Here is a 21,856-nt window from a genome sequence, read left to right as displayed (position 1 = left end):
CCTTTGAAGAGTATTCAGAAGCTACAACTGTTGCAGAATGCAGTAGCATGGACAGTTCTGGAGGCCACTCGAGTGGTACATGTGGCACCTCTGTTAACACGAGCTGTACTGGCAGCCAATTTGCTTCTCAACCCAATTCAAGGCATGGGTCATTATTATATTTAAAGCCCTTTATAGCATGAGTCCTGGTATTTGAAGAACCATCCCACCCTTGCCCCATTCATTCCAGCAGAAAAGGCCTACTTCAAATCCTGTCAGCCAAAGAATTTTGACTGGTGGGGTTCAGGGAAAGAGCCTTTTCTGCTGTGGCCCCATCCTTTGAAATATTCTTCCGTCAGAGATGAGGTCTGCATCCATACTCCTTGCTTTCCTGAACAACCTAGAAACTTGGCTCTGCAGCTTGGTCTGGGCCCCCCAAAAGGGGCCTGCTTCATTAGGGGTGGCTGACAGGATGCAGAAGGTTTTTACTTCCAGAGCACCCATCATTTTGATTTTTAAGTTTTAACTTTTCTATTCTAATTTTAATTTTATTAGATTATAAGCCATTTAGAGTTGCTGTATCAGCGAAATGGACAGCATATAATTTAACAAACAAACAAATAACACATTACCAGCGGAGCATGTCTGAAGATCCTTTGCTTTTTAAAAAATATCTTGCAATTTTTGTAATGTAGTGCCTTCATGAAAAGATTTACCAGTTGGGGGACATTGAATCTGTCATACATGTGTTTTTGCACTGTTCTTTTTGGGTGAGTGCTTAAATTTAATAATTTCCCTCATATTTAAATTGCTCTTGCAGATCTGTTGAAGAAAAAGAGCTATAGTATTCTTTTTGGTGGATATTAGAAAAGTAACCAAACTGTATATGATGCTATCTCTTTTACTTTCATTTAATCTATCATCTGATAAAAAATTAGACATGTTTTCTGCTTGATTTTGTGTAATATGTAAATTAAGCCAACCTTTCTTCATTGGTATGTATGTATGTATGTATGTATGTATGTATGTATGTACATATGCACATATGTATTTATTTATTAAATGTATATGCCACCCATTTTGCCATCAAGCGACTCTAGGCAGCTTAAAATAAGGTAAAATCAACACTATCAATACACTTCAGTGAAAAAAGGAACCCTGACAGTTTCAGTATTAAAGAATGATATTGCTTATGTATTCTTTCAGTTACCTAACAAAATACCGATGATGATGATGATGATGATGATGATGATGATGATGATGATTGATGATGATGTGGTTAATCTTTGGTGAGATTCACAGACTTTGGGGCTGGTTGGTAGCCTAACAGCTCGAGTCCTAACTAAGGACCTAGGAACTGTTAAGGTAACGTCCGAGGATATAAGTTGTTCCAAGTAGGGTGGTTTTTTGTAGAGTCAGAATGTTTAAGTCAGGTAAATGTAGAATTTTCAAATAGCGAGGTAGCCCTTTAGGTATTGCTCCAAGGGCTCCAATTACAATTGGGACAACACATGATTGCTTTTTCCACAGTCGCTCAACCTCAATTTGCAAGTCCCGGTATTTTGTGATACTACATCATCATCATCATCATCATCATCATCATCATCATCATCATTAATGTGTTCTTTCTTCCTGTAGGTTTCTAGGTGTGGAATGGTCTACATGGAGCCTCATATGCTGGGATGGAGACCCTTGATGTTGTCTTGGTTACATCTAATGCCACCTACAGTCACCACTTTGCATAAAGAATTTATAACAGGGTTATTCGATAGAATTGTCCCACTTTCTGTTGAATTTGTTAGAAAATGTACAAAGGTGTGGTAAAATAGCATTTATTTACTTTTAAAAATATTATTAACAATATATAAAAACATGTTTACACATGAGACATGAATGGTGTATTCACTGTTGTTAATATTGATTCTGTAAAAAAATATTTGTTTGTGTGTGTTAGTTTTTAGGACATAAATGTGTCAGTTCATTTTGTTTGTTTTTTTGTTCACATAAAATAAAAATAACTTTTTGCTTCAGTATGGAACTCAGGGCAGGGTCCATGGGGAACTCTGAAATGGTCTCTCATTTGGACATTGTCCAGACCACCATTTGTTTCAGTGTAATAGATACTTCACTCAAAGTGGTATAAAATGTTGTCTTTTTCCGAAAATGTGGATATTGAGGTGTTTGTTTAGCTATTTATGTGTTACATTTTAAAATATATTTGTAGCAATTTAGCCACAATGGAATAAATATTTTAACATTTATTCTACAACTATACAAATTAGTCCCTATTCTGCAGTTGGATTTGGTAATTATTATTTCAAGGATATCACATTGGTTGCTAATTTTGTTCTTCCTAAATATCTTATTACAATCATATTTCTTACCCAAAGTTCTAAGTAAAGAGTCTCTAGAAACCAATGTTTTGTTATTTGGCTCTCTGTGGTATTGTTAAAGGTGTGTTACTGTCTAAAGTAAAATCAGTTAAAGTTGTTCCTAAATCAGTAATAGAAGAATGGTTTTCAAATTAAGTCACTTTGTTTTTGTTTTCCTAGGAACTTTCTCCAACATCAGACACAAACCTGGTTCGGTCTTTAATGAATCTCATGGACTGCATGATGGATGAGTTTCACAATGAAGCAAAACTCAAAACTGTTACTGACCGTGAAATATTTTCATGGCTTGAGGTGGGCAAGATCTTTTAAATACACTCAATAGTTTGCATGAAGTTCTCTGGACTTTTCAGAGGTGGAAAAAACTAAGAGGCGGGAATAAGCATGCCTGTGTGATGTTAAATTCATTTTATTTTTGTATCATCATAAAATCAAAATCTTGGTTTATTGGCAACCAAATCAGGTACAGTATAATGAATAGAAAATTTAACCTGTTGATAATAAAAACTAAAATATGAATATAAGAACATAGGAATAATTCTGGATCATATCCAGGTCCACCTTGGTCCACATATTTCACCATGGTCTCCACCTACACCTCCTGTTGCCAAGCAGGAGATGAAGATAAAGATAGTCCTCACTCACTGATTGGGACTGGCAACTCCATCGCTAAGTTTAGTTTGGGGTTGCCTGTTTTCCCTCCTATGCAACCTCTGACACTTGGTTGTGTTTTGTAGATTTCCTAAAACTGTAAGCTTGAACCTTGAAATGATGGTATTGTGTGTATGAATGACTACTTTAAATTTGTTTTTGAATACTTCAGAGCACTTTTGTGTTTGCACTCACATGGTCCGTTGGAGCCAGTTGTAAAGAAGATGATCGACTGAAGTTTGACAAGATTGTGCGTGAACTGCTTCAAGGACCAATGACTGATGAGACAAGAGAAAAGTATAAATTGTTGAGTGGGGTTGAGCATTTCCGGGCAAAAATCTTAACTGTTCCCTATCCAGAAGATGGAACAATTTATGAATATCGATTCATCAAAGATGTGAGTGTATTTGCTTTGAACAGAGATTTTCAGAGAGTAATTGATAAAATCGTTTTCAAGATGATTTCTGATCGTAATCTAATTGCTTGTATTGTGAGATTTGGCTCTATACAAATAAAAAAAATAGCTGTGGAAGTAGGACACATTTATTTATTAAGTGCTTGATGCTCTCATTACATTATGATAATAAGCAAGAGAAGTAAGATTTGCCATTTAGATAATTTTATACTTATTATCATCAGGAAGATGTTATCTAAAGTTGTTTTTCAGCTGAAGTCAGTATGCTTTTAATCAGATAATTAAAATAGTCCATAACCCTTTCCCATTGAAATCAGTAGAAAGTAGTCCAGTGCCTACCAATTGAAAATAATAAATTCCAATCATTCAGCAGCCAAAAAATATGCAGGGCTAGTTACTTAACAGGTGCTGGTTAAAGGTTGGGGGAGGGAGTTTGTGTCATGAAATTTTGGTTTTATTAGGGGGAGGCAGAACCTGCCCTCCAGGACCTTGCTTTTAAATGTCTTTTCAATTTGTAAGTTGTCCAGAGTTGCTGGGAGTCAAGCAGCCTATAGATAAAATAAATAAGTAAATAAACAAACAAATAAACATGTAGAAATTTCACCTTAGCCATTGACAGGAAAAAAACAAGGAAAACCAATTCTCAATTTCTGCAGGGAGGATCTCTCCAGACCATGTCAGAACCTGATCCTGAATTTTAAATTTAGAAATAATAGCACACTGTGTACAATACTTGAAAAAAAAACACTTTACAATCATTTGCTATTTATTATTAAAGATATCAAAAATAAAGAAAAAAACAATGCTGACATAAATACATAGTTAAAAAAGTCAACTATAAGCACAAAATGCCTAAGCACTTTGAAATAATTGCTAATGCAATGAGATATGCATGGTGTAACTGGATCACGAAACTGCAGGTTCATATAATTCCCCCCCCCCCTCTTACTGCAATGCTTTCTGATTATTATTTTTTATTTTTATTTGTTTGTCTGTTTATCTGTCAAAATGTACAAGGTAAAAGGTATTAGTATAGACATGGACATTTTCGCATGAGATTGGTACAAATAGATGGATAAAAATAAGTATAACATGGCCATGAACTCATAACATGAGTACATATTTGGTCCTAAATTTTGAAACAGGGAGCTGGAAGATGGGAACCATGGATAGAAGCACTTCAGTCAGCTCCACCTATACCAAAGGATATGCTGTTCAATGAAATAATTGTTCCCACTTTGGATACTATACGATACTTTTCATTGATGGACTTATTGACAACACATCAGAAGCCTGCCATATTTGTTGGACCCACAGGAACTGGCAAGAGTTCATATATTATAGTACGTATACATGAAACATGCATTATACTTGGTACAAGATATCTACAGTTTCAATTAAAATTAATGGGTTGCTCCAGGAAAGCTGGATCCTTAGTTTCTTAACCCGAACCTTCAAATTCAGATTGGTTGTCTTCCTTCCTTCCTTCCTTCCTTCCTTCCTTCCTTCCTTCCTTCCTTCCTTCCTTCCTTCCTTCCTTCCTTCCCTCCCTCCCTCCCTCCCTCCCTCCCTCCCCCCTCTCCTTAGTCTCCCATGGAACCTCTTTCAATTCTGGGAAACCCTAGAGCAGTGATGGCTAGCCTTTTTGTTGCTGAGTGCCGAAAGTGTGTGTGGGTGTGAAGCACGCACACACGCACCCATAATGCAATGCACGTGTGACCCCCCCCAGGTGCGCACGATGCCCAGCTATGCCCTGCACATATGTGCGTGCCCCCCTTTCCCCCTTATGTATGCGCTTGTGACCCCTGTGCACGTGCAACCCCCATGCATGACCCCCTTCACGTGCACCTCCCCCCACATGTCTCCCACATGCGCCTTGTCCCCCGTGCATGTGCGACAGAGACCCGAAAACCAGCTGGCCAGTGAGAGGCATGTGTGCATGCTCAGTGGAGCTGTGCTGGGACAATGTCTCATGTGCCCGCAGAGAGGGTTCTGCCTGCCACCTGTGGCAGGCATGCCATAGGTTCGTCATCATGGCCCCAGAGTTTCACAGAATGAAAAAAAAAAAACTAGTGTTTTCTAGTTCCAGGCCCTTCCATCTGAAGATCTCTGTCTTAAAGGGCTTGTGATACCTACCCTCAGTCCACACTACATCCATGCCATGGGGTAGAACATACTAAATGTTCTTCTGAACTAGTGGCCACACTCCCAACTTTATTTATTCACAAAAGATGTTGGAGAGTTGTAGCATGTTTGAAGGAATGGTCAGATTGAACTGAGGTTTTGTGTTTTGTTTTCTACCACTCATGTGTTGTGCACATTGGGGATACTTATCAAAACAAGATAAAAAGGGACATACTTATAAGGTAAATTGCTAATACTGTCTTTTGTTTTAAATAAAGTATGATGTAGAATGTATATATTAGACCATTTTGAAGACTTGAGGATGGTTAATTATACAATTTGTGTTATTTCAATACAAATGTTGTTTTCAAAAAATATATCACTATGGCAAATGGTAATCATGGGAGGAAGGCCTGCAGAAAATGTTTTCCAAAAATATTTTTTTTATTTTTTCCAACATTATTAGTTAGGTTTACAAATATTATTAGTTACCTTTAAAAACTTGATTTAACTTATTGGAAGATTCTTTGCACTCAATAAAGTCATTTTAATTCTGTCCCATTATTTACATAACTTTAAATTATGGATTTCTAATATAGATAAACAATTGCAAAAATTTATGTTTGGAAGCTGTAGCAAATTGATATTACTAACGTTTAAGTTACTTTTTGGGGGTCTTCCTTCAGTATAAATAATTTTGTTAATGTAATTAATTATTAGATTCATATTATAAATAAGTAAATTTGTTCTTCAGGTCATGTAACATAGGGGGATATATATTATTAAATTTGCTTGTACTTATTGTGATAAAGATCAGAAGTGACTTTTTAAAATATTTCCTTTCTTTTGCCCCTGAACACCTTTTATTCTCTTTTTTTCTTTACTTTTCCTTCTTTCTGAGTTTAGTTTTTAGTTTCTTTTACCTTTGTTATTAAAAATTTCAATAAAAATGCATTTTAAAAAAAGGAAAGCAGTTCAGATGAAACAGCAAAGTGTTGTTTACATAATTGCTGAAATATTATTGTTGGCAATCAGTCTTATTTTACAGTAATCAGAATAAATTTATACAGTTCAGGCTGCCTTAAGAAATAAAAGTTGGATCGAACTGAGCAAATGGGCCTGCTAGCATATTACAGCTGTGCCTATAACATCACATTCCTTTTCCTCTTCTTCCTCACTGGATGTTTTGACATGATTAAACCACAAATTTCATTACCCATTACAGTGTTCAGTTTAGTAAAATAGACGTGGGAAAATCCATTATGTATTGGTATCAAACCAGTGGTGGGTTGCCAAATTTTTTACTACTGCTTCGGGTGCGCTCCCGCATGCGTTTGCATGCGCAGAAGCGTCTGGGCGGGTAGGCAGAGCCTCCTGCCGCCGCTACTACTGGTTCACTCAATCCAGCCTGAACCAGGAGCAACCCACCTCTGTATTAAACAACTTGTCCTCTTGTACATTTTGTGAAGAGGAGAAAGATACATAAGGAAAATATGTGCATACATAAACTAGTGAGTTGAAGGATGAGTTGTCAACCTAGTTGTGTCAATTCAGATCATTTCATGCTGGTTGTAGCCATTCCTGTATTCTTCTTTTAATATTCTATTTTGCTTATACTTTATCTGGCTCAGGTTTTGGTAAATAATTTATACTACAGAGCTATTGATACTGATGAGGTTAATCCTTGTCACTTTCCAAAAACTGTGCATGAACAATATTACACTTTCTGTATTGAACATCCTAAATCTGCCCTGGTCTGTGATGGCTGCTGGGTCTAACATAAACTTTATGGCTCTGCCATTCTTTGCAGATTCAGCCTAATACACACAGCCTGAAACTGAATGGCACCACGACAAGGATTGAAACATCTAATTCTTTTAGCAGTTGAGAAAGGCATTTTACTGTTGGAAACTAATTCCCCTTAGGTATCCATTCCCTTTCTAGATGTCAACTTCTTGTTTCAAGTATTTAGTGGCATTAAGATTGAAGTTAAATTGGTCTTCATTCTGTGCATGTAATAAATTGCTGTTTATTAGGGAAGGTGCTTGCTACCTTGCATGATTATATATTCCAACATACTTATAATTTTTAAAATATTCACTATTTTTTTGAAAATTGTTTTTGGGTAAAACTATTTCTCTGAATGGTAGATTTGGAGAAACCATAAAAGATCCTCAGTACTAACATCTATGCAGAACTTAGGACCTGAAAACCAAAGTTAAGTCCTTGACTTAACGGGCACAGTTGAGCCCAAAATTTCTCTTTGCTAAGGGAGACAGTTGTTAAGAGAGTTTTGCCCCATTTTACCATCTTTCTTGCCTCAGTTGTTAAGCGAATCACTGCAGTTGATAAGTTAGTTATCCAATTGTTAAGTGAATCTGGCTTCCCCATTGACTGTGCTTGTCAGAAGGTCACAGAAGGTGATTATATGACCCCAGAACAACGCAAAGGTCATAAATACGAACCAATGGCCAAGCATGTGAATTTTGATCACACGGAGATGCTGCAAAGGTTTTAGGTGTGAAACATGGTTATAAGCCACTTTTTTCAGTGCCATCGCAACTTTGAATGGTCACTAAACAAACTGTTGTAAAGTCAAGGCCTGCCTGCGTTTATTAAAATAGCCACTATGCTTAGTCTGTTCCAGAGATGATATTCAGCCAGTTCTGACAGGTTCTGGAGAACCAATAGCAGAAATTTTGAGAGTGGGGAGGGACTGAGGATTTTGCAGTATCCTTCCCCTGCCACGCCCACAAAGCCACGCCCACAGAACTGGTAGTAAAAAAAAATTGAATCCCACCATTGGTCTGTCCGTGTGATATTCTGGAACTTGCTAATGAGTCCAATAATATTACGAAACATCAGTGATGCATACAATCTTAATCGATATAAAAAGATATCTTTAGATTTAGAATCCCTTTGGTTTATTTCTGCAGGAAACTCATTAGAGAGACTTGAATGTTTATGACTTTGCGTTTGTTACCCACTTGTCATTTTTCTAAAGAGAATAAGTAGCAAAACTGAAGGGAAAAAACCAGCTCATTTGAATGACTTGCAATAAAAACAGCCCTCCCCCCCCGGCTTGTCTTTTTCTGTGCCGCCACATGGATATGCTCATGTGACCCCCATCTTATCTCTTTTTAAAAACTATCTTGACAGGATTTTCTCTTAAATCGTTTAAATAAGGAAATCTACAAACCACTGCTCATTAACTTCTCCGCGCAGACGACGGCAGCCCAGACTCAGAACATCATTATGTCTAAGCTTGATAAAAGGAGAAAAGGAGTCTATGGTCCACCCCTAGGAAAGAAAATGGTAACTTTTAAAAAAAGTGAAATGCAACTTCTGGCCCTGTTTATGGCAGGCCCTCTGCATTTTTTTTAAATTGGTATATTCTGAGTGACAATACATCCCTCGTCAAAATGGTATGTAAATTGCTGCCTAATTTTAAACCTTAGCAAAATGGTTATGCAAACTTTCCCAGAGGATTTAAACACGGAAGCAGCAGTTTTCAATTGTATCTCACATTCACGATGGGTATGGTATTGCTATAGTTTTCATTCCAAGCCTGTATAGGAATACAAATGAGCCAGTTCTGGTCTATAGGTTAAGAAGCTGGGCTAGAAACCAGGAGACTGTGAGTTTTAGTCCTGCCTTAAGACATGAAATGACCTTGCTGAATGACCTTGGGCTAATGGGCCAGTCTCACACTCTCTCATCCCAACCCATCTCACAGAATTGCTATTGTGGAACAAATAGGAGAAGGAAATAGTAACTATGTTTGCTGCCTTGAGTTATTTATAAAATAATAAAGGTGGGATATTCTTTTTTAAAGATCATAGAAGAAATAATCCACATAATGCAACTCTAAATCTGATTCAGAGTTTGGATTTGCTTAATGGGTTAAAAAGGAAATGGGGGAAAAATTCTGGATCATGTAATCTCCAAAATCCAGCTAACGATCCACTGCCAAATAATGCAGAAAGTACATTTACCTCCAAATAAATCCAACTTTCTTCAGAGCGCAGCTTGAATCTGTTAATTCCTTCCGCATCATACTACCCACTTTCTTGAGTTTTTGTGACTTTTCCTGAGTTCATTAACACAGAATTTTAAAGAAGTCCTGAGAATAAGTCAAGAATAAGTCAAGTGCTGTGATTTTCAGTCCCTCCCTCCTTGGACCACAGGTCTGGGGAATGTCAGAAGGGCAAAAGTGGGAAGAGGAACAACTGTCTAAGCTGCCCAAGCAGATGCTGATTCCAACTGCACTTAACTGGCAACCCACCAATCTATTATTTTGGAGTAGGTGTTATTGGAATGCAAAAATGGATGAATTGCCTAGGTGAAGCAATTACTAGATCACCTGTCTCATGCAAACAAGTCTTAAGTACATTTTGATTACTTGATAGAAGACAGAATTTTGGCAGTGATAGTTTGTCAGTAATTAAGGCTGAAGTATTAGGAGCTATACCATGTTTCAACCCCACCCTCTCTACATGCACGCACGCACACACACACACACAAATTTATGTATGCATATAATGACCCACCTTTCTAGACAGATGTTATTCATGGCATCTAGAACGGTAGAGTAATGAGATGGGAACAATTTCTCCCATCATTTTAGATTGAGAATTCATGATTATATTTTTCTATTCTCTGGAGTAAATGAACCAAGAAGCAGGCATCTTTACACAGCTCAAAGGAAGAAACTTGGATTATTTATTTAAGTTCTCCAGAATCTGCATATGTTCGCAACAAGGTATAAATATAATGAATCAATCACTCAATCAATAAAATATTAATAAATATATGCATATTTCTACTATAACTGTTTTAAGCTTATATTAAAATATAAAACTTATATTTTACAAGAAACCACTTAAAAACATCAAATAATTTAAAGACCCATAATATGGGCCAAAACAAATAGCAGAGTAATAGCAAACCAAACCAAATTTAATGAAGGTCACAGGAAATGCAACTCGGTGGTTTCCAATGTAGTACAGAACTTTAATTTTGGGAATGGAAACGTCATCCTCCAAGCAGCTTCCCAAAAACTCTGACACAAGGGAGACTAGGGCTGTGACACCAAAGGCTATAGGAAAAAGGGGTGATTGTAAACAGCTGAACAAAATTTGCACTAGTAGAAAATACAGTGAAAAAAACCTAGACTGTAATTTTCTCATCCGTTGGTTTTGTTACTGGCTAGCAAACTGCCATTTAGCAGTTCAAATTCAGTAAAAGTGCCTCCATTAACCTGCAAATAAATGGCAAAGAATTCATTGTGCAGTGGAACCACACTTTTCTTAATCTCCTCCCCCCTCCCCTTGCAATCAGTTTGTATTGTTTCATTGATCAGACAGCTCATGGGCAGCTTCCAGGGCAATAACCATTTTTTAAGGCACAGGGAGAAGGAGTTCATGTGCAACGTTCCCACAGAAGAAAAACATAGAGGAAAGAATTAGCTTGGGTTCACATATTACACTAAGACATGGCTTGTTTAACCACAGTTTATTAATTACACTACAATTACCTATGTTTATGCAACACAAACAAAAAGAAACCAGATTATAATTTAGCATGGTAGATTAGTCTGTAAAAATGGGGGTGGAAGAATTTCCTTAATACGTATCTTTAGTGGTCGTCCAGATTTTTGTAATGCAGCTACCAAAGATATATACTTTTAGTACATGAATAGCCATACTCAGTATATCTATCCTAAGAGTAGGTATAGGCAGTCCTCAATGTACGACCCCATTTTGTTGTTAAGTGAGACATTTGTTAAGTGAATTTTGCCCCATTTTATGACCTTTCTTCCCACAGTTGTTATCTGAATCATTGCAGTTGTCACATTAGCAACATGGTTGTTCAATGAATCTGGCTTCCCTATTGACTTTGCTTGTCGGGTGGGGGGGCGTTTCATAAGAAGTGATCACATGACCTTGGGACACTGCAACCATCATAAATATGAGTCAGATGCCAAGCATCTGAATTTTGATCATGTGACTATGGAGATACCACAAAGGTCATAAGTGTGAAAAGTGGTCACATGTCACATTTTTCAGTGCTGTTGTAACTTTGAACAGTCACTAAATGAACTTTGTAAGTTGAGGACTACCTGCATAGTACAGGCAACAGAGCAAAGGATTGAATGCTTTCCTTAACCCTTGATTTAGAACTGAGCTAAGGTACCTGAAATGTAGGCTGAGATGTGTTGGACTCCAATCAATAACTATAGAAAGTGGGAATTTCCCCATAGCATCTTACACTGTCTTAGTGATATGTAAAAAGAGAGCAGGTTGGTTGTGATTGATTTCCCTGAAAAACAAGCTTACTCTAAATGAGCTCAGCAGCATATTGTTTAATATCAATATCAATATATTGTTGCATATCGCTCACACAGGGAGGGGCTTCTCCTGGTGCCGTCCACTAGGCAATGCCAGTGGGCGACACCTAGGAGTAGGGCCTTCTCTGTGATGGGCCCAACCCTCTGGAATGACCTCCCCCCAGACATTAGAACTACTACTGACTTCCGCTCCTTCCGGCAAAAATTGAAGACTCACCTGTTCCGATTAGCAGGCCTGGCATAATTACAACTGTCCCTCCTGGCAAATGTATTATCAACTGGTTATTTTAAGGGGTTTTTTAATTTATTGTGTCTATTTTAGGGGTTTAAAAACGTATATTTATATAGCTTTGTACAGTTCTTTTAATTGCATTTTAACCTCCTCCATGCCAACTGTACATATGTAATTTTTATTGTATTTTGTTATATTTTGTATGGACTGTACACCGCCCCGAGTCCCTTTTGGGAGAGGGGGCGGTCTAGAAGCATTAAATATAAATAAATAAATAAATAAATAAATAAATAAATAAATAAATAAATAAATAAATAAATAAATAAAAATAAATAAATAAATAAATAAATAAATAAATAAATAAATAAATAAATAAATAAATAAATAAATAAATAAATAAATAAATAAATAAATAAATAAATAAATAAATAAATAAATAAGGTCTTTGGGTGTAACCTGTGGGCTACATACAGAACCAGTGTCCTTTTGAGAAACAGTTTTGTTTTTTAAGGTGGTATTTGTGGATGATGTCAATATGCCAGCAAGAGAAGTCTATGGGGCTCAACCTCCAGTGGAGTTACTTCGTCAGTGGTTGGATCACTGGAACTGGTATGACCTGAAAGACTGCACTATGATTAGACTTGTGGACATCCAGATCATTTGTGCAATGGGGCCGGCAGGTACACTTTATAGCTATAATTAGAGAATAGAAACTCTTTAGAAACTCTTAAAGTACCAAACATGCTGCTGATGTATTCTTTTTAAATATTCAAATTCAGTCATGTTTTTTCTTGTCGTTTATGCATCATCTTTTGAATTTGCTCGTATGGGAAGGGGCCTCTAAGGCTGAATATGGCCGTCTCTCTCTGGATCTTTGAGAGGGTCTGTAAAGAGCCTCAGTGTTCTGTTGCAGTTGAGAATAAGAATACTTTATTGTCATTGTACATATATACACAGTGTACCCATACAACAAAATTCACATAACACCCAGAGACCAGGCCCAGCACACATGACAATTCCCAACACACACACACACCAAAAATTGCAACCCTCATTTGAGCTGAGGGTTGCAAAACGAGTCCTCTTTTCTCCTGATGTTGCCACCCATGTTCTTTCCTATTGTTGGTTTAGGGGGAAAATGTGCCAGGAGATCTACAATTTAATATGTGGAAATAATGATTCCAGAATTCCTTGTCTGAGCTAGAAACACAGAGGCTGATCCATGCTTTTAATTCCTGTTTTTTTCCCCAACACAGAGAAGTAGAGATTCCATTTTTGTTTAAAAGATATGGTTTATTTAAGAGATCCCATTAACCAGCAGTTCCCAACCTTTTGGGATTCAGGCACCGGTTCCATGGATAGAGGGCTTTTTGTGAACTGGAGGGGGGCATGGCTTCGTGTGCTGCCTGCATCCGCGGATGGGGCTTTGTTTGTTTGCGTGGCCCGGTTTCTGGCATGCTGCGGACCAGTGCCGGTCCACGGACTGGGGATTGGTGACCCGTGCCATAAACCTTGTCTCAATGTGATTAAAGATGTAGATTTGTCACTGATGAATCCTACCTTTGACCAATCCTAAATATTAGCATGGATTGAGAGCCTTTATAAGTAATAGCTGTAGTTCTTTAGCATGTGCTTATTGATGTAGCAAGACTTTGTATAGGATTGCTGTCACTTTTACTGTATTAGTGTGTAAAAGGCTTACACATTCCTCCTTCCTCAAAATAAATTGTCTTTTGCCTGTGGCTTGTGTATTTGGATTATAGAAGTTGCTCTTAATACGAAGTCTCCTTTGATTGATGCATGGAGAGGAGGAAGAATTCAAATTGGTCACAGATGTGTTTGATAGATTTAGATTTATTGTATGTGCATCAGTGATTTGCTTCTCCTACAGGTGGAGGTCGAAATGCGATCACTCCTCGATACCTGCGACATTTCAACACAATTACCATTAATGAGTTTGATGATGTGTCGATGTATACAATTTTCTCCCGAATATTAGATTGGCATCTTACTATATGGTAGGTGACATTGTTATATTGTGGTATATTAACCTAGATAAAAAAAGATATTGATAATCTGCCATAATATCCTTCCTAAACATCATACCATCCAGAAGTGTTATGCTGTAGTATCTGCATTTCCTACCAGCAGTTCTCCAAAGATATTGATTCTCTGATAGCATCATAACATGACAATATACTGTAGCAAATCTTCAAATTAACTATTAAAAGCCATCCCCCTCCCAACTGCAGGAGAGCACACTCAGTTTTCCTAGTAACACACCACTTTACAGGTTCCATATCCATATTCCTGAACCCCCAAACTAGATAACAAAGCCATGTCTTCAGGTCCTGATGGAAGTCCAGCAAGACTTCTCCTGGGTCCCATCAGATGACATTCATTCATGGACAGGGTCTGCAACATGACTGCTGGATATGATAGTTATCATTTTATATTTTATGAATAAATGATCACATGACCCCAGAACACTGCAACCGTCATAAATATGAACCAGTTACCAGTTATCTCAATTTTGATCACATGATCACGGGGATGCTGCAACAGTCATAAGTGTGAAAAACATTCATAAATCAATTTTTTTGCAGTGCCATTGTAACTTTGAATGGCCACTAAATGAACTGTTGTAAGTCAAGGATTAGCTGTATTCCTAGAATGTTACTTGGGCTGACCCAATAAGCTCATTATAAGCTAAAGAACATCAAGAACTGGACAACTAAGCAACTAAAAAATGTTATAAACTAGAGAATAGAGCCGGGATGGCGAACCTATGGCATGCAGAGCCATTTGTCAGGGCACGTGAGGCGTTACCCTGTCAGCTGTCCAGCTGACTTTAGCCTTTTTTTGAGGCCAACACACAAGCCCCCTGCGCTCCCCCCCACTTTTGGCACACGAGCCAAAAAAGATTCGCCATTGCTGGAATAGAGTATGAATTTCCCTGAGTAAACAAATTGGAAGAATAATTAAAGATCAATATTTCAGGATTGGGCTCATAAAATGAATATGGTGTAGTGGCTGACTCTTGATCACTGCTTTTGAGTGATAATTTTTGGTCCTTGATTGTTTGAAGGCCAAGGGTACTTAAATCAGTGTCATGAATTGTAAAATAATTTGACTTCTCTGTGAAATTTATTCATACCATCCGGAGAACATCTGCACAAAAAGAATCTGATGAATGTAGGAAAATGTCCAAGTTTCTATTTTGTGTTGTATGAGTTGTCCTACTGCTTTCATCTTTTCAATCAACAGTTACAATTTCCCTTCGGAATATGTTCAACTGACTACACAAATTATTAATAGCACATTGACTGTATACAAAGACGCTATGGAGAGCCTGCTCCCTACACCCACCAAATCACACTATTTGTTCAATTTGCGAGATTTCTCTCGGGTCATTCAAGGGGTTTGTTTGTCAAGACCTGAAACAACCATTTCTACAGGAACCATAAAACGCCTTTGGGTTCATGAGGTAAATTTTCTATTAGTAACTTAATTGAAGGCTGTCTTATATTTGTTTGCAAAATATTTTCTTATATGATAAGGTATTGAATCGTTGAAAACTTTAGTAGCATAAGCAATTAACTGCTGTGCCTTCCATAGCTGTTTCTACTTAAAAGAATCCAATAACAGAAAGCATCATATAGTTAAAATTATATAAGTCTGTGACTAGCCATACCCACTGCAGTATCCATTTTGTGAATGAATAATATCATCTGCCCTTCTACTGTGGAGATCATAATGATTGAGAGTAAGATACCCTTCCTCATCATGGTGCTGGCTGAGGATGTTAAGAATTGCAGCCCCATCTGAAGAGCATCATGTTGAGGAAAGCTGCTACAGGACTATACTGTGTTCATGCCAAAGTAAAGACATTGATGACAGAAAATAGCTTTTCCACATGATATTTAGTTATTCCCTTTGAGTATGTAGCTTCTCAAGTTTAAGAATTTTTCCTGAGAGAATGTATGTTTCTATGTCACAGAAATGGTAATTAATTATTATTAAAAAACACACTAATGTCTTTTATGCAGGTCCTTAGAGTATATTATGACCGCTTGGTAGATAACGCAGATCAATCATGGCTGGTTGAATGTATCCGTGAAGTAGTAACCAAGCATTTGGAAGAAGATTTTAATGAACTTTTCCAAAATCTGGATTTCAATTATGACGGTAGGGTAGAAGAGGATGATTTGCGAAGCTTGATGTTCTGTGATTTTCATGATCCTAGAAGGGAGGATACAAATTATAGGGAAGTCTTGGATGTGGATGAACTGAGAGTTGTTGTCGAGGGCCATCTAGAAGAATATAATAATATGAGCAAAAAGCCAATGCAGCTGGTTTTATTTCGATTTGCTATAGAGCATGTTTGTAGAATTTCACGCATTTTGAAACAGCCCCGTAGCCATGCCCTTCTGGTTGGTGTTGGTGGAAGTGGTCGACAGTCCCTAACCCGTTTAGCAGCATATATGTCTGACTACACGCCATTCCAGGTTGAAATCTCAAAGAGTTATGGGACCAATGAATGGCATGAGGACCTAAAAGCCATTCTAAGGAGATCTACTGAAGGTGAGGTGCAAGGCGTTTTCTTATTCACTGACACCCAAATAAAAAGAGAGTCATTTCTAGAAGACATAAACAACTTGTTAAATGCTGGAGAAGTGCCAAACCTCTTTGCAGTTGACGAGAAACAAGAAATCTGTGAAAAGATGCGCTCCATTGATCGCCAGCGGGATAGATCCAAGCAGACTGACGGTAGTCCCATTGCTCTTTTCAACATGTTCATTGATCGTTGCCGGGATCAGCTCCATGTCGTCTTGGCTATGAGTCCCATTGGGGATGCCTTCCGAAATCGTCTCCGGAAGTTTCCAGCTCTTGTTAATTGTTGCACTATTGATTGGTTTCAGGTAAGATTCTGAAGTACAACTGTGAAAAATGCATGAAAACATTGAAGGCAATCCAATTTTACTCAGTTTTATGTAGTTGAGCAGAATCACCTTACTCCTTTCTTGCTGGTGGGGAAATGAGCTGGGAAAATTTGAAATGGGAACAAACAATGGTTAGAGTTCCAAATTAGAGATAAATTGAAACAATGGTTTAAAGCTGGCTTCTATATTCTGCTGTATTTGAAAGCTATTTAAGTAGATATCTACCACGCTTATAACTTTAAGCTGTGGTTAAGTATGGATTGCTTCTGGCTTGATTAATCATTTGTAAATATTGGTGCGATAGAAAGAACAAATGAAAACACAGGTAGTCCAATTCATTTAGTGACCATTCGAAGTTACAATGGTACTGAAGAAAATGACTTATGACCATTTTTCACACTTAATGGTCACACTTATGACCATTGCAGCATCCCCATGGCCATGTGAACAAAATTCAGATGCTTGGTAACTGACTCATATGTATGACGATTGCAGTCATATGATCATGTTTGGTAACCTGAGCAGCAAAGACAATGGGAAAACCAGATTCACTTAACAACCGTATTACTAACTTAACAGCTGCAGTGATTCACTTAACAATTGTGGCAAGACAATTGTGGGACAAAACTGACTTAACAAATGTTTCACTTAGCAACAGTAATTTTGGGCTGAATTGTGGTCATAAGTCGAAAAATATCTGTACTGTTTCCTTAACATATGTTTTTACTGAAATTCTGATGTTTTTTCTATGTTCAGAGGTTTCTTTTTAAATGAAACAATGATATAATCCCCTGACTGTATTTTAAAATAGTACATATATTTTTCTTTGTTAGCTAATAGTTTTTGGAGCACAATAATTTGGACTAGGGCTGTTGTTCAAAACTAAATGGATAGAGGGCTGCCCTGCTCTCTTCCTTTCATGCTGCAGCCTCCCTCACTCTGCAGCTTCTCTAAGGCCAGGGGGAAAAATGCCAAAAGCTTGAAACACAGATAAATGTTTGAATAAATACATTTTCAATTTATTTATTCATGATATGAATTTGGTCCTTAAGCTTAGTGATTTTTTAATCATATATCCATGATAGCTATTTTTTTTTCTATTCGAAAGCACTTAACACTGTTTTTGGTAGTCTCTTTGTTAAGATTGTTGTCCCTGTGAGTTTCATAGAATTCCACTAGTATATTTTCAATGGTGGCTTTTAAAGGTGGGGAAAAAAGACATGAATGGATGCCTGCCAAGCTTTCTCCAACCACACAAATTTGTTTTTGTTGCCTCTGGAATCTCTCCTACCCCATGGTGCCCTGGCCACTGAAAATCAACAATGTGATATAAACATATTTTCAATGCTTTCTACGGCTTTAACTAAGTAAAAACTATTTAAACGTTAAAATGTCCTGGTTCATTAAACCTGGCCCTCGCCATTTTTTGACAACACTACATTTTTCCTCCTCCCACTTGCAAATGGTACCTAACTAACTTTTTTCAGCGTGGCCTTTAGCCCATTACGAAACCTATTCAATAGTTGTTCTCTTCTTTTTTTAACAGGTGAGTATTCTCTAAGTAACACTCTTTTACCATAATAACAGACAAATGTTTCCCCCCCCCACCCTTTCCTTAAATTCAGTCATGGCCTACAGATGCTTTGCAGGCAGTTGCCTCTCGCTCCCTGGGCGATATTGAAATGTCTGAAGAAACCCGAGCTGGCTGCATTGATATGTGTAAAAAGTTTCACACCTCAACCATTAATTTGTCTGAATTGTTCTATAATGAGCTCCAGCGACACAATTATGTAACACCAACTTCATACCTGGAATTAATTTCCACTTTCCAATCCTTGCTGGAAAAAAAGAGAAAGTAAGTATGATTGATGTAACATTTGTTACCAAAAGTAATCTACTGTTTCTCCCACCACTGACTCTCCACCCACCCACCCCCATCTCGGCAGAATCCAACAAGGGATGCATGTAAACAGAAGTAATATACAGTTCAGAGATCTCACACACAAGAAAGGCAGCATTCTTCATACCCAAAGAATGATTAAAAACAATTGTTATAATTACTATATTGCAGCTGCTAGAAGATAACATAGCATAAAATATCTGATATTTAAATAGTTCAAGAATAAGAATGCAAATGAGAACTTGCTGGGTTATCTAGATGATAATTATTCCCAAGAAAAACCAAAAAGAAAGTTTTATTGTTATTTTTAAAAATCTGTTTATCATAGGTCAGGGGTGTCCAAACTTGAGAACTTTAAGACTTGTGGACTTCAATTCCAGAATTCCCCAGCCAGCATGGCTGGCTGGGGAATTCTGGGAGTTGAAGTCCACAAGTCTTAAAGTTCCCAAGTTTGGACACCCCTGTCATAGGTATAGATAGATAACTGGCTTATAAATCAATGTCAAATATGGTTCTTCAGAAAAAAAAATCAAATGCAACTTTCTATTTTCTGTTTCATTTTTATTTATATTTAAATTAATGAAGTTCTATTGTTGAATTTTATTGAATATTATATTTTCAATAGGTACTTTATAGTCATCTTATAGAGGAGATGGGTGGCAAAAATTTAATAATAAAATAATATTTTGGGTTTGGTTCTGGAAGCTTGTCTTCATTTATTTATTGATTAAGTTAACCCCCTTATGTGTGGTTCTTTTCCTTTTTTCAGAGTAGCCTAAAATACAGAATAAAGTCAACATTATAAAAGAGTGCTGCAAACAATGTATAAATCAAAAAGCAAACAAAAATCTCCAGCCCACAAGCCTTGTACGGATTGCAGTTCAGTTGACACACCAATGCAGGGGCAAAATGCTACCGGTTCGTGCCGGTTTGCCCGAACCGGTAGTAGAAAATGCTACCTCTTCGGCCAAACCGATAGTAAAAAATGGTACCAGTTCAGGCGAACCGGTAGTCAGCCGTGTGACAATCAGCTGTGCCGTGTGATTTATATTTGCTAGAAATCACGTGGCACAGCTGATTGTTGCACAGCTGATCGTCGGAACTTTTTTCTTACTTTGGTTCGCCAGTAGTAAAAAAATGCTAAAAAAAGTTTTCAAAAAGTTCCGACGATCAGCTGTGTGACAATCAGCTGTGCTACACGATTTATATTTGTTAGAAAGCAGGAAATCCTACTTTCTAGTGAATCTAAATTGCGGGGCACAGCTGTTCCCCACTCACTGTTCTACTTACCTTTGCAGACTCAGAAAAGGCTTCTTGGCACCTATGGTGAGCATGTGTGTAAAGCCTGTGTTTGGCTCGCATGCGCACAAACGAACCAGTAGCAGACTTCAGAGCATTTTGCCCCTGCACCAATGGCCAGAAACTGTGTCTTGGAACCCTTTTGGAAAGCAGCTGGAGAAGCATCTAATACACTAGGATTTAAGTAAATCATCTTAGGACTCAAGAAATACACTATAAATTTACTGGATTGGAAGAGGAATTTGTAGAAGTAGTGCTGAGTAAAGACACAATTTCTGTCTTGATGGTTGTGTGGGTGGGTGGATGTTTGGGGATGAAATTAAGGATACTCTAATGCAATGTCATTCAGATTCTATCTTCTGATTTATCTCCAGTGAGGTGATGAAACTGAAAAAGAGATACGAAGTGGGCTTGGAGAAACTGGACTCAGCTGCTGCCCAGGTGGCCACAATGCAGGTGGAACTGGAAGCCTTGCAGCCCCAGCTAAGGGTAGCGAGCAAGCAAGTGGATGACATGATGGTTGTTATTGAGAAAGAATCTTTGGAAGTTGCAAAGACAGAGAAGATTGTGAAGGCTGATGAAGAGGTAGCCAATGAACAAGCCATGGCCGCCAAAGCCATCAAAGATGAATGCGATGCAGATCTGGCAGAAGCTTTGCCAATCCTGGAAAGTGCATTAGCCGCTCTGGACACTCTGACCGCACAGGTATGGCCTCTGTTTCATTCTTGCTGAATTTCTTCATCTGAAAGAGGCAGGCATGCTGATTTATTCATAGCTTGTGTTTTTGTAGAGAAAGGTAAAGACTGACATAGCATTAATTTGTTACAGTGCTACAGGATTTTACTTTTGTCCCATTTAAAAGGTGCCCCTCTTCCTTAGAGATAAGACGTTGTCGAGCTCAGCATTGTTCCCCTAGAATTATTTGAAAGGTTGAGCAAGCAAGAAACATAAACAGACTTTTTCAGTTTCAGTTATACTGAAAGAGAGAATGAAATAAGAGTCAGAGATAATGTCACTTTGCCTCAGATGGCAGAAGCAGAACCTGTGAGTTGAAGCAACAAGAAAGTAGATTGAGGACAGGTGGAATTTCCTGATGATGAAAGCTGACAACCAGAGGAATAGTTTTCCTCATAAAGTGGCATGTTTCCCTTCACTGGAGGTTTTAAAACAGAGGCTAGATTTATCGGTCTAAAATGCCTTAGCAAATCCAGTAGCCAGGGTTAAAGGGATGACCTTGCTCTGAATTTGATTATTTTGTTTGGAATTTGTTCTGTTTGAGGCAATTTATTGAAGGTTCTTGATAAGAAAGGAAAGGAAAGATTGGGACACAAATTTCTGTCCCTTATAAATATCTTTTTTTTTAAATGTTAAGTGCTAAAATTGAGGCTGAAATTGATCATTTGCTGTGTATCTGAATTAGTTATCAGATATTCTTTGGCCTCTGTCAGAATTATTTGACATTTCCATTGGTCTACAAACATAAAATCTAGCAGTGAATGTCAACGCTCACTGCATATTATTCATTAGTATGGGTGCCCCAAGGATACTGACACAATGCTGAAAAACATTTGAAT

At 37.6% G+C, this 21,856-nt stretch overlaps 1 protein-coding gene across 1 annotated transcript in view; it reads left to right on the top strand.

Annotated features, from left to right (window-relative positions):
• DNAH7 (dynein axonemal heavy chain 7) overlaps window positions 1-21,856 on the top strand; it is a gene marked incomplete at its 5' end in the record, with an annotated part of 161,289 nt that overhangs the window by 75,377 nt on the left and 64,056 nt on the right. Inside the window, 11 exons of the mRNA XM_081956675.1 lie at window positions 1,618-1,794; window positions 2,532-2,663; window positions 3,193-3,417; window positions 4,581-4,778; window positions 8,719-8,874; window positions 12,652-12,820; window positions 14,032-14,158; window positions 15,408-15,627; window positions 16,190-17,062; window positions 18,709-18,938; window positions 20,657-20,987. Coding sequence (XP_081812801.1) covers window positions 1,618-1,794; window positions 2,532-2,663; window positions 3,193-3,417; window positions 4,581-4,778; window positions 8,719-8,874; window positions 12,652-12,820; window positions 14,032-14,158; window positions 15,408-15,627; window positions 16,190-17,062; window positions 18,709-18,938; window positions 20,657-20,987 — 2,838 coding nt within the window. The remainder of the gene's footprint in view (window positions 1-1,617; window positions 1,795-2,531; window positions 2,664-3,192; window positions 3,418-4,580; window positions 4,779-8,718; window positions 8,875-12,651; window positions 12,821-14,031; window positions 14,159-15,407; window positions 15,628-16,189; window positions 17,063-18,708; window positions 18,939-20,656; window positions 20,988-21,856) is intronic.

This window comes from Natrix helvetica, assembly GCF_964273705.1.
Source record: "Natrix helvetica genome assembly, chromosome: 1".
Taxonomy (NCBI): Eukaryota; Metazoa; Chordata; class Lepidosauria; order Squamata; family Natricidae; genus Natrix; species Natrix helvetica.
Note: the sequence above shows the minus strand (reverse complement) of the source record. Positions and strands in the feature narration are given on the sequence as shown.